Source organism: Ambystoma mexicanum, chromosome 3p, assembly GCF_040938575.1.
Source record: "Ambystoma mexicanum isolate Mex_15411 chromosome 3p, UKY_AmexF1_1, whole genome shotgun sequence".
Classification (NCBI taxonomy): domain Eukaryota; kingdom Metazoa; phylum Chordata; class Amphibia; order Caudata; family Ambystomatidae; genus Ambystoma; species Ambystoma mexicanum.
The window spans coordinates 433,458,179-433,472,249 of NC_090925.1; the positions used below are offsets into that span (position 1 = coordinate 433,458,179).

Below are 14,071 nucleotides of genomic sequence, written 5' to 3' on the forward strand. Positions count from 1 at the left end.
TGGCTATACATGCACAAATACGTCCACAATCATATCCCCTTCTATACATGGCTACACATGCACAAATACTTCCATAATCATATCCCCTTCTATACATGGCTACACATGCACAAATACTTCCACAATCATATCCCCTTCTATACATAGCTATACATGCACAAATACGTCCATAATCATATCCCCTTCTATACATAGCTATACATGCACAAATACGTCCATAATCATATCCCCTTCGTTACATGGCTACACATGCACATATACTTCCATAATCATACCCCTTCTATACATGGCTACACGTGCACATATCGCCTTATATACATGGTTACACATGCACACATCCCCTTATATACATGGTTACCCATGCACACATACATCCGTAATCATGTCCCCTTCTATACGTGGCTAGGCATGCACTCTAGGTGGTTCATAATCGGTAAATCAGGGGCTTCGTTTGAGGAAAATCAAAGGGTTCGCAGATATGGCACCGCACCCATTTCGGCCTCTGCCATGACATTTCAAGATTTGGTATCTCATGACCTTTGCCCCCTGTGCAGAACCATTGTATATTTTGTAAACATTCTTTATTGGAGCCTCGAGTCTGCAGCATGTCTGTGAGCAGTGACTGATAAGAGGCACAAACAATAGATGGTCAACTATGGCATTCCTACCCTAGAGGATCAGGACAGCGACTGAGCAACGGCCGTGGCATTCCTACCCTAGCGACCGTGGCAAATATTACCCCATACATGTCACTATGCTTCATTTCATTCATGGAATGGTAGTCCACACTTATTTATTCTTTTGAGGGGGAATTAGGGGGGGGGGGGGTGTGTGTGTGTGTGTGTGTGTGTGTGTGTGTGTGTGTGTGTGTGTGTGTGTGTGTGTGTGTGTGTGTGTGTGTGTGTGTGTGTGTGTGTGTGTGTGTGTGTGTGTGTGTGTGTGTGTGTGTGTGTGTGTGTGTGTGTGTGTGTGTGTGTGTGTGTGTGTGTGTGTGTGTGTGTGTGTGTGTGTGTGTGTGTGTGTGTGTGTGTGTGTGTGTGTGTGTGTGTGTGTGTGTGTGTGTGTGTGTGTGTGTGTGTGTGTGTGTGTGTGTGTGTGTGTGTGTGTGTGTGTGTGTGTGTGTGTGTGTGTGTGTGTGTGTGTGTGTGTGTGTGTGTGTGTGTGTGTGTGTGTGTGTGTGTGTGTCATGGACAGCCAGATTAACTGGCAAAGGCACCATGGAACCACCCTGCTAATTTGTTAGGCCTGCAGCTGGTGGCAGCGATTAACATACCAATAGAGGGTACTTCAAACAGGTCCCCCCCAATGCATGCAACACATTCCTTAGCTGTGGGTCATCCGAGTTAAAGGACAACGCAAGCACATTGAAGAGGTGGGGAGAAGTGCAATGACAAGCACTTGCCGCTGTCCGCCTTAAAGGACATTCTCGAGCAAGTCAAGTTCCTCGATCCGCAACTACCAGCAATGTTGACCGTTGTCCAGCCTCGAGCTATTGCCGTCAAGCCACAGTCGCTGAATGAACCCGAGACAACTTAACTAGTGCTTTAGAACCGCCGTTCAGCACTGAGACAATGTTTCCTCAGTCGCCGTGAATGCCAGCCTGTAGCAGGCCCCCAAGCTTCGCTCGCCGAACCGTATTGCCGCCTGATACCTGCTGATGACTCCCGTCTCAAACTCTGTCTCAGAAGCCTGAAAAGCCCTCTACAGCCGACTTGACGCTGTCGAGCACCAAGAACAACTATAGCAAGAAGTACATTGCGGTTCGGTCCATTTGGTCCTTCACAGAAGCCCCTTAGAGACAGTTTAAGGACCTTATACCCCTTCTTGCTGAAGCCAAGAAGCCTTTAAAAAACTATTGTGGTTATTAACCATATCAACTACCCTCCTGCCAGCAACCTTGGACTGGCCTATCTGGTAAAAGGGCAATGCCCCACCCAAAAACGCAATATGCTAGTGTGGGGCAGTATTTTGGGTAAATGTGGGCCACCTTTTGGGCCAATGGGGGCCAGTTTGATGCGTTACTTCACTATAGTCGTTTTAACCAGTGTTGCTGAACAAATATTCTTTAAATTGCAAAATGTGCATTACATTTTATCAAAAAAACTCCCCCTTGGGTACTATTCAAACAATCTGTCACAAAAGGAATGATTTGCCTTTTGCAAATCTGGGCACTTTTTCATTGGTGGCCGATACAATGTTATGCCCCAGTCCAACCCTGCCTGCCAGTTTCCAGAGTGTATCCATTTTCCTTCTTAGAAACTGTCTGTACTACACATTCCCCGACAGGGTGGGTTGTATTAAGTCGTGTAATATTAGATTGTATGCGTGTTTAACCCAATCTGTTCGGATCCATTCTGGTGTATTAGCGGTGTGAGGCTGATGGATGGTTTGGAACGCGATATTTACCCCTGGTACCACACAATTTGATTCGTCACACACATTGTGCCCATTCCGCATATTGTCTATATAGAATCAGGCTGACGGTAATTCTGCGAGTCGATGTTATTGAAATTCGACCTTATTGCTGGTAGCACACACCTGGGTGAAGTAACGCCAGGACCATATCCCGATAGCGACCTTCTTAATGGGAGTGATCCTAAACGCAAGGAATACAGCCCGACTATCCAGTTGTGCTTTAAATGCCATCCTCGGGAGGTTTTTTTTAAAAGTTGTGTGTGATGCTGGTGATGTCAGGACTGGCATTTTTCTTTGAAAATGACATTTCAGGGACGTATGTAAATGTAAATAAAATGTACAGTTTAAAGTCCATGTACCCCTCCATGGGCCTCTCCGTCACTTCCCCATATTTTAGGAGGGGCACTCCTGGGGCGAGCGTGTCCTGCGATACTGTTGGTGATTTGCCGTGTAGCGAAAAGGCAGCGTCCAGCTGTTAGTATTTTACGTTTCCTGCCAGCAGCTCAGGGGGGCTGCGCCTCATTAGGGGTGGCGACAGAACCTTATAATTGGACGTCCCTGAAATGACAGCTGAGCAGGAGGGCTAGCCTGGTAAAAAGTATACGGGGGAGCGGAGGGGCCGCTCACGCTGTTTATATGAGACACAGTGTTGCAAGATATGGCGCTAGCAGCGAGACGGGGGCGATTCTAAAGGGGCCTACTTTCATGGATGGGGGCGGCCATAAACAGGCTTATTGCGCGCAGCGAGGTCTGTGAAATAAACCGTTCCCAGGGACAAGGGATGGGCTTCTTCAGATCATCGCCACAGCCAACTTGGACTTAAAGAACCGCGCGTATAATAGGCAAGGGTAAACTACAAGTCCCAGCAGGCGAACTGGGGTCTGTTAGAAGCCAGCACTGGAGCCATGCCACTGATTTAGGGACGGAGGAAAGGCTAAACTACAAGTCCCAGCAGGCGAACTGGGGTCTGTTAGAAGCCAGCCCTGTATCCATGCCACTGATTTAGGGATGGAGGAAAGGCTGAACTACAAGTCCCAGCAGGCGAACTGGGGTCTGTTAGAAGCCAGCACTGGAGCCATGCCACTGATTTAGGGATGGAGGAAAGGCTAAACTACAAGTCCCAGAAGGCGAACTGGGGTCTGTTACAAGCCAGCACTGGATCCATGCCACTGATTTAAGTATGGAGGAAAGGCTAAACTACAAGTCCCAGCAGGCGAACTGGGGTCTGTTAGAAGCCAGCCCTGGATCCATGCCACTGATTTAAGTATGGGGGAAAGGCTAAACTACAAGTCCCAGCAGGCGAACTGGGGTCTGTTAGAAGCCAGCACTGGATCCATGCCACTGATTTAGGGATGGAGGAAAGGATAAACTACAAGTCCCAGCAGGCGAACTGGGGTCTGTTAGAAGCCAGCCCTGGATCCATGCCACTGATTTAAGTATGGAGGAAAGGCTAAACTACAAGTCCCAGAAGGCGAACTGGGGTCTGTTACAAGCCAGCACTGGATCCATGCCACTGATTTAAGCATGAAGACGTGTAAACTGACTGAGAAGGCAACTTAAAAATTAAGCTTAGATCGCAGATGCAAAGCCAGTAAGGTCGCTCAGTGGGTGAATGCATCTGCTGCAGAACCCTGCGTGTGAACTGCAAGTCAGAAGTTGGAGTCTGCACTGAACCGACTTCAGAAAACATGCATTCGCACCACCAATAGGTTTTGGCTATCATATGTCAAGTGTAGCATCAAATGCTGTGCATGTGTGGTTAAACCTTGCCACGTGGTGGCTATGCCATCATACGTCTGGCACTTCACCCCACGTGTGCACTGCTGCCATCCTATGCCACGCGCAAGTGCTCGGCAACACACTATGTAAAACTTCAAATTAGATACCTGGACACGTCTGCCATACAATCATGCAGGCGGTCCTTGCGTGAGTTGTAACATGGGTGCACTTTGTTCAAGAAATCTATTGTGTTTTTGCCTCAGAGTGATCTATGTGATCTAAAACTATCTGAATGATTAGCTCAGCCGAGCCAATGCAATGTCTTCCTGAGACATGGGCAACCCCTTTGGGGTGGGAGCAAGCCTGATTTGCATATGGTCTTTCCCCTTCTGTAATGGCCTGGCAGGCAAAGAACAATGGTCCAGAGGGTTGCCCAGAGGGATACCAGAGGTTACGATTAATTCTAAACCTTCCAGCCATCACCTCATCTGTTTTGCTATAGTCACCCTGAGTGGGGGCATGCCCAGATGTGGGTCCCATGCATGCTGGGCCTAGAGACCCAAGCTGCTCCTCACTGATGACATCCAATGAGGCCGAAAAATGTCTGGGGATGCTTGTGTTCTCGTGCAGAAAGGAAGTGACTGAGCAGTTTGGGCTGGACTGGCCCTTTTGTTGTGGGACAAAACCTGATTTGCATATGGTATTTCCCCTTCTGTAATGGCCTGGCACGTGACAAACAATGGTCTGGAGGGTTGCCCAGAGCGATACCAGAGGTTAAGATTGATTCTAAACAAGACATTACTTCTTTTGACTTTCTCTCTTGACATGGGCCACCAAGAGGGTTGAGAGTCTGCTACATGGCCAACCCACTGGGCCACCGAGAGGGTTGACAGTCTGCTACATAGCCAACACACTGGCTTGGAGGCAACCATCGAAGGTTGCAAGCCACCCCGAGCACAACTTTTGGTTTCTCCCCCGCTCGGTCTGCACTTTACAAAAACAAAAATACAGAAACTGATGGGCCATGATTTGTGATGGGAAAGTTTGCCCCCATTTTGAGGGCTTTCAACCTCCTGTATGAGGACGATCACTTCAAAGTATTAGTAGTTGCCAGAAAAGGCCTGGGCCTAGAAGTATCTGTTTGGTGTTGTGTGTGTAACGGTAGATAGTTTGTCGCTGCTGCTGCCCCACGCAGTACCTCTAGAACAGGGTCTCGGCACGTTTCCCAATACAGCGATTCCTCGCTGTTATGTTACGTGACTGTCACTAAGCTCTCACTCGCGCGAGTGGAGACGGAGCTAATGCAACACTGTACTGTTCCAGCCAGCAGGAGCCAAATCTCACTCACACAAGGAATCACCAATGTCAAGCCCAATGGCGAATGTGGGAGCTGGGGTGTCATATATTGATATGTCTCAGGAGGATAGCTCAGGGGAAATGTGCTCGCCTTGGAAGCAAGACGGCACGGAGCAACGCAGGTTCGATTCCCCGGGTCCGCGCTTAGAAACCTCTGGATATGAAGCGTGTTATAAATAACATATCATATCATATGTTTGACTTCATAAACAAGCACATTGTGTGTAGCATTTCTTATGGCTAGCTTGTATTGTGTCCAGACAGTGCCTTATTATCATGATAAAGAGCATCAACCAGCAGGCACGAACTAGCTAAACAATGGGTTGCTTAGGGGATGTGTGTTCCTTGTATATTACATGTACCACACTTAGAGGAATTCTTGACTTTAGTCTGCGCCGCATCTAGACAGGATTATGAATGTTAGCATGTCCCACACTTAGATGGAATTCTTGACTTTAGTCTGCGTCACATCTAGACAGGATTATGAATGTTAGCATGTACCACACTTAGATGGAATTCTTGACTTTAGTCTGCGCCGCATCTAGACAGGATTATGAATGTTAGCATGTCCCACATTTAGACGGAATTCTTTACCGTAGTCTGTGTCACATCTAGACAGGATTATGAATGTTAGCATTTAACACACTTAGATGGATTTCTCGATATGAATGTTAGCATGTACCACACTTAGAAGGAATTCTTGACTTTAGTCTGCGCCGCATCTAGACAGGATTATGAATGTTAGCATGTCCCACACTTAGATGGAATTCTTGACCGTAGTCTGCGTCACATCTAGACAGGATTATGAATGTTAGCATGTACCACACTTAGATGGAATTCTCAATTTTAGCTTGCGTCACATCTAGACAGGATTGTGAATGTTAGCATGTACCACACTTAGATGGAATTCTTGACTTTAGTCTGCTTCACATCTAGACAGGATTACTAATGTTTGCATGTACCACACTTAGATGGAATTCTCAATTTTAGCTTGTATCAAATCTAAACAGGATTATGAATGTTAGCATGTATCACACTTAGATGGAATTCTTGACTAGCCTTCCTCACATCTAGACAGAATTTTGAAATTAGCAAGTGCCACACACTCAGATGGAATAGTGAATGATAGCAAGCATCACACCTAGACATAATTGCAAGGACAGCAAGGCCAACTAACCAATCCACTAACAATTTCATCCCTCTGCATACACCTCTCAAACTCTAACCAAACACAACCACAGGCCTAAAATGCAACAATCCGCACAAACTTCACTACACTGCAACAACAAAACAAACCGCACATAGACTTGCACAACAGCACACAATGACTACTGACCGTAAAACACCCCAAGCCCAGCCAACGGACCCACCGGGCTGAGGCTGCCAACAGCAAATCACTGCTCTCTTGCACTTTTCCAGCTTATTCCCACTAACTCATCCCCCCTCCCTCTTTCAGAGCCGCCAGAGCGCCAGGGGACCACCCCGGTGGTGATAGTGTGCAGTACAAATATCCAGGGGCGTTGCTGGGGGGGTTAAGGGGGCTGTAGCCCCTGATCTTTTGGTTGTAGCCCCAGATAGAATCTCAGAAGCTACAGCCAAAAGACTAGCCAGCCCCCAGTTCCGACATCAGCATAGCCCCGGGTCTTTTCCAGACCTAGCAACTGCCCTGCAAATATCCTTTAACATTAACACACAACTTTCAGTCAGTGTACCAATACCTCAAATGCTCGAATACGAGTTACCACACTAGACCCTATCTATGATTGTTTCTCAATGCTAGCATTAGAATTCTCATTTCCTCTGAAAACTCTAAATAAGAGATGGTGAAACCATGCCCTCCCGCCTCACATCTGGGCACTCCTCTACCCTGCCTCTGCTGAACGAATGACCTAATACATCTCTCTCTATGCTCCTTCCCATTCTCTTTGCTCCAAAGCTCAGTCCCCAAACCACCAGGTGCCCAATCCTGTTTCCAACCCTTCTCCCTTTGGAATGACTTACCCCTCCATCCTCCATATGAGATTCTCTCCTACCCTCTCACTTTTTCACTCATAGCTCAAAAACATTCTTCTCGCTTTTCTGCATTCACTTTTTAAGGTGCTTATAAAATTGTTTTAGATTTTTTGTAAATCGTTTGGCATATGTTTTGTACAGCGTTTTGATGAAAGTACTAAAAAAATCAACAAAACTAGAGATTGTGGCCTTGGCAAGCCAGACCCCATCGCAGAAGAATGTCCATGCTTGCAGACCTCATTATCTGAGCCCCAGTGGTCAACTTGTCTTTTTGTTTTATTGCAGCATCATTGTACATACACTGTTTAGCAATGTAAACAAAATGCAGAATAGAGTAGCCGCAAAGAGGCCCACGGCGCGGAGGCCCACCAGTTGATCTCCAGACATCCTTGTAGCCCTGCTGGCTATCGGAGATCCCACTGTCAAAATGATCACCTCAAATGCATACAAATTCTACCTCACCATGACAAAATTGAAGATATCAAACATTCTACAAACTCTAAAGCCAAGAAAGTTCTAAAGAACAATAGCCCATCCATTTCACCTAAAAGACAGGGCACCTGACAGGCCGTTGCAGCTCCTGTCCCAAATATGATCAGTTTCTCCCATTGAACACAATGCATTGCTGCCACCACCTCAGGTATGACCCTCCACCTCCAAAGCTTCTGTCGTGCTCCACACTTAACACAGGACTCTGACCGAACGCTAACCTCCCAATCCTAGCTAAAGCTTCACACAAACTCTTAGCAAACCAACAACAGATAAACAGACACTACCAGGTCCAATTCAATCTGGGTTTACATTGTGGCACTGAGCCGAATAAGGCCTATATAAAGTTGAATTGACCTACAAAATTCCCCAAGCAGAGTAACTTCCCTATCCCGCTCCAGGTCATTAAGGTCTTCATCGACGTCCGTGTGGGACTGGACTAGTTCCTGGGACACACATCAGAAGCGAGTGAAACTCCCCTTCAATGTTTCCATTGGGGCTGGACTAGTTCCTAGGATACCCATCAGAAGTGAGTGAACCTCCCCTTCAATGTTTCCATTAGGCTCACTTTCGACATCATGCATGAACACGGCTCATGTGGAAATTCTAATGCTCATATCGCCCAGCCTGTTTATGGGTTAGCAAAATAGAGAATGGCCTCACAATGAGAGCGACAGGATTACTTCCCATTCAGGACCAGACGGCGAGAGCTTTCTAAACTGCTTTTGACTGAACTCCTAAGCCAGGTACCAAATTCTCTTGTGGAAAAGGTTGACTTCCATAGTGAACACCTTACTCTTTCGAGTAACACAAATGTCTGGAGTAAATCTACAAAGCATCTGGGCATTATGAGGCCTACATACAAGACCAGGAATCAACAACCTTTGCCTCTCCAGATGTTTGGACTACAACTCCCGCCAGTTCTAGCCAGCATAGTCAATAGTAAGGAATCATGAGAGTCATGGTCCAAAACATCTGGAGAGCCACAGGTTGCAGACCTCTGCACTAGACAAACAGATCCTCTTTCTGGTTATGATATGATATGATGTGGCATTTATAACGCGGCTGTACACAAGTGTTTCTAGGCGCAACAAGACAAGGAGGGAGAAACAAAGGGAGGCAAATAAAGATCTTACTGGGACTTGTGTCTTTCAGATTGCGCTAGTGCGGGGAAGATGGAAGGGGAGAAGTGATGGGGGGGAGGAGAAGGGGGAAGTGCAGTTTACTTGCAAGTGCAGCCAGCGGTTGCTCAAAAGTGCAGAGAGAAGGGACTGTAGCGTTGCAGATACAGACCCATAAGTGCTGGGGAGCCCGTAGGCAGTGCGAGGGCAACTGGATATGCAGGAGCCTGGGCCCAAGTTCATAGGGTGATCAGTGTGCAGAGCAGTCAGGTGCATCAGCAGGGGAGAGGAAGAGAGAAAGTGAAAGCAAAAAGGAGGGTCTTGCGTTGCTTCTGGAACCGGAGATGGGTCTGCTCAAGTTTGAGAGTGGCAGGGAGGCTGTTCCCGAAGTAGGCTCCAGCCGAGGAGACAGATCTGTCCCCAACTCTCTGTTTGGAGAAGCGTTTGACCCTCAGAGAGTTGGAGGTGGATGAGCGGAGAACTCGAGAAGGAAGATGTTCTTTCACAGAGTAAGTTGGAGGTAGAGCAGTCCCAGGCCCCAGAAAGCCTTGTGGACGATGCAGAGGGTCTTGAACTCGATCCTTGTAGCCACGAGGAGTCAGTGAAGAGATTTCAAAGCTGGGGAAATACAATCCCTGTGCTTGAGGCCAAGGACAAGTCTTGCAGTCCTGTTCTGGTTAAGTTATAAATGTCAAAGAGTAGAGGAAGAAAGATTCAGAAAGAGGCTGTTGCAGTAGTCCAGCCTAGAGAGGATCAGAGCTCGAAAGACAGTGAGCTTCTCAGGGAAAGTGAGGAAAGGAAAAATACCTCTGAGGAGTTGTAGCTGATAGTTTGACTTATTAGAGGCGTCAGCGATGTGAAGAGAGAAGGAGAGGTTGGAGTCAAAGATGACACCAAGGTTCTTAGCTTCACAGGAAGGAGCAGGAAGAGGGCGCAGAGTGGGTGTCCTAATGCAGAGGATCGCCGTCTTACTGGCATTAAGGCAGAGATCATTGGTGGCACACCACTCCTGAATTGCAGCCGAACAGTCCGGTATGAGAGAAAAGCAGAGGTGGCTGAGGAGAGCCTGAAAGGGAGCTGAGTGTCATCCGCATAACATTGAATATTGGAGCAGAAAGTAGCGAGACGAGGGACATCAAATCAACAGCCTTCTGCCTCACCTCAAAATGGAGCCCACTGACCCACGTGATCGCTACCCACGATGGAGAAACTGATCCTACGGTATATGTTTTTGAGGTCAGGGGTCGGAACGCAAACATAAAGAACTGAACTTCGCATTACAAAACGCCCCAATTGGTGGCTTTACTGCCAAGGGTCTGGCAGCTGCTCCCACAGTATACCCCTCCTCTAAAAGGCTTTGGTGTAGATAATCTGCAACTGCCCCTCACCTGTGAATTTGCCTCAACTCTAGCTGAGGTCTCGTAGTAGCTACCTGTGTTCTCAAACCGGCTGAGGACCCACCTGTTCTTTCCAGCCCTGGCATTTCACTGTATGTTCAAGTAGGCAATAAATCACCTAGAGGCTGGTGAATTCAAAGTATGTGCTACACAATTTCTCACGTTGTTGTTACTAATTTACGAAGAGGTTGGGTTCTAGAGATTGGGACGATGACATGAGACTTGTTGGAAGGTCCAAACCCAAAAGAAGAGCTTTATTCAAACAGTATTCAGCACTTCCTTCCTCGTGCGTGGAATGTGCACAGGGCAAGGAGGTTGGAAAAGTGAGGTTCGGGAAGAGGATTCGACAAGCATGGGCAAGGTCAACAGTTTAAGATACTGTGTATGCGTGAGATACACATTTTCCAGGCACTGCCATGGTATGAGTGCCTGGGCATTTGATGGCAGTTCCTGCGAAATGCCCATCTAAGACCTTTAAAAGAGCCCATACTCTTGGCTTTGCCAGTGCTTGTTTTTACTAGTAATGAAATGCAAGAAAAAGTTGCACATTCACACATATTGCTTAAAACATCAAGTGGCTGAAGGCACACTTTGTTAAGACATTTTATATACACTAGGAGCTATTTCACATCTGCAAGTAAGCCATTACCTTCCAGAAGACTGCTTAGAAATTACACTGGCAACTCAATAAAAGCCACAGTTTGATGTTAAGGCATGATAGAGCTCAAAGAGATCTCAATAGTATGTGTTTTGGGGGGAGGAGGGACCAGTAAAGGCTGAGAATGGCCATAGGGATGAGCATATCCATGGGTGATCTGCCAAAGGGTGGGTGAATTCGAAACAACACCCACAGGCCATGTGGGCCTCCTCGCATCCCATCTCCATACTTTGTGTACTCTTATGCCAATAGTTTTGGCTGTATGGGGGTACTCAAGCGCCACTCAAGATACAACACTAAAGAGGTCATAGCAGACACATAAAGACTCGTTTTCGTGGTAAGACTTTTACACATTGAATTAACGGCGTGGCTCTTTTTCGACAGCGCAGCTGTAACAGGAGGTAGGAATACGGGGGGGGGCGGTTGATGGTGGGCGTAGCAATCCATACCTGTTGCCAACATCCGGGTACCCCTCTAACGCACTAATCAAATAGGCATCGGTCGAAATTGCTGCAAGATTTCAACATTTAACGTCTCCGAGTTTATTGACATTGGCTACCGTGACTGACCGCGCACGCTTGTGTGGGTTTGGGTGCATATCCCATTTAAGTGCGTCTCGTGCATGTGTAATATCACTAGGAGCTGTTCCCACGCTGCACGTGTTTAGGATTGGGGGGTTTTCCCTGTCCAATATGAATCTTACATCACACCAGGGAGTAAGGGGTTCAGCATCCGGACTCTTTGACCCACCCACGTAGTCACAGATTGATCGAATTGGCTGATATTGACGAGTGGGACCTGCTCCCGCTCCTGCCTGGTGGCGCAAGAGTTTTAATGCAGAGCGCCATCTGCAGCCATGGGGCATTTAACTTTTGAACTATATTCATGAAAATTACAAAACTAAAACCTGCCTCAACCAAAAGTATCAATCCAATGTTTAGCCTCAAATAAGCACTTCTAAGCGCCCCCGCTGTGTCACCTATCAGAGGGCAATGTGCCCAGGATCAAACAGTGCCTACGGTAAGCTAGGATAACATGAATGGCATGTTTGCGGCTGCACACAACTTCGAGCAAGTCTCTAGAACGTTATGGGGAAAGCAAGTATGGATCTATCCGGAAATGAAATGCCATGGCTTGCATGCAGCAAGCTCTTCGCCCACCGAGCTATCTGGTCACAGAGACTCAACTCTAGAAGTAGCTCACACCAGCTCTCGTGGGTGTTGTAATCGGAATTCATCCTACATCGTTTCTATGTTCACACACAAACAGGATTTCCACTAAATCTTGCCACAGCAGCAGAGGAAAGCTGGCAATTGCGTAAGTTCCAGGGTGATGCCCGGCCACGTTCTAAGGCAGGGAGGCAACATTGTGTACACACTAGTGTATTTGGCATTGGAACACGGAAATGAGGAAGGCAAGGCAACCCAAGAGAGGCTTCTCAGCTCTTCACGCATCACCGCACGGGGAGCTCGCGGGCACGCCCGCTCCATCCTCCCAGTCTATCGCCCCGTTGAGTGCAACCCGAATCACGCCCCATTTGCACACAGTGCGTGCACGAACGTGGGGAGCCAAGCAGTGCACCCCGAGGCAGGTTTAAAGAAAGTCAAGCAGGACCTGGGCACATCTCTATATGAAGTCTTCCTTGGTGCATCAATACTTGTGCGTGTATTGCATTTGAGAGTAATCCCCCCACCCCAAACCCCACCCGTGTTTATAAAAAACAATTGAAATCACAACGGTGGGCAAAGTCTTAATGGGGCCGTCTAATGAGCCTTCGTTCATTACACTACAACACTACAAGAGGCCCGAATACTCAGCCAGACATCATCAGAAGAAAGGGCGTGCTGAGAGGTGTACTTTTGGCGATTTCAGGTAGTGTGGGGTTAAGAAAAGCGGCAATTTTGTTCTTTCACTAGACTGGCCTGTGAGGTTATTTCTCGGTCAGATACGTAGACATGATGGCGACGACCCAGGATCGGAAAAACACATTGCGGTACAAAAAAAACTAAAGCCGGGACTGTCCCCCTCAGCACAATCCTGAACTGAGCCTTTGCCGTACGAACGCCCCCAGTGCGTGGCCCAACAGGTGACATAGAATACGCCCAGCATACACTGACATACGACTGCCGCATCGCCTCCTGGCTCCGGAGCAAAATCTCTACTTAGTGTGTAAGGTTGGTGGTTAGTTACATTTCTCCTGCCACTGTGTGTTGTGATATGGTGTTTGGCAGCATGTGGCGCTTATTCGCCTCTTTTAGAACATCTAGGCGCTTTATAAACAGGTCAGAGCAATGCCCACAGTGCGAGTTTGTACAACGAACGTGGCATCCAGTACTTACATTGACCTTCATGTTGCTGCCGGGTCCCGCCGTCTTTATTCCATAATCCAGATGCATAGACTGGCTGTAGAAAGTTTCTCTCGGCTCCTAAACTTTCCCTGAGTCCCGCGGGCTTGGCAGGCAGCCTGGATGTGATGAAGAGCCAGGAGTGTCCCTCCCTCCCGCCTCTGTGCTCTGCGCTGAACAAACTCCAGGGTTTGTGAATGAACGGAACTAATTGCACTATAAATCCAGGACGGCCCTGCCATTGGCTCCCGCATTCCCCATGCAAATGAGGGCTGATGGGAGGCGGAGGGGGGGGGGCTGAGCCATATGGGTCAGCCGGGTTCTTAGAAGTTCAGTAACAGGAAGGCAGCGGGGTGTTATCGCAGCCCCAGGGTGCCATCACAATGCATGTGTGTGTATGTGGCATCGGTCTGAGCCTTTGCAGGATGTCGTCGCCAAATGCGCCTGGCCGCTGCCCGGGTGTGTGGGTTTCAGCACCCCTTTTGTGTCCCGCCTGCCCATATTTCACTTGCTCTCCACAGTGGACTTGTCACGTCCCCCGGGAGGCGGAGATCACTG

The 14,071-nt window shown here is 47.9% G+C and overlaps 1 protein-coding gene across 3 annotated transcripts in view; it reads right to left on the minus strand.

The window, feature by feature from the left end:
• The window catches only part of CASS4 (Cas scaffold protein family member 4), a 144,377-nt gene extending 130,713 nt beyond the window's left edge, over positions 1 to 13,664 (minus strand). For all 3 annotated transcript variants that reach the window (XM_069651118.1, XM_069651117.1, XM_069651116.1), the window contains exon 1: positions 13,508 to 13,664. In XM_069651118.1, the coding sequence (XP_069507219.1) occupies positions 13,508 to 13,564 (57 nt within the window). In that variant the 5' untranslated portion in view covers positions 13,565 to 13,664. The remainder of the gene's footprint in view (positions 1 to 13,507) is intronic.
• Between the last annotated feature and the right edge of the window lie 407 nt (positions 13,665 to 14,071).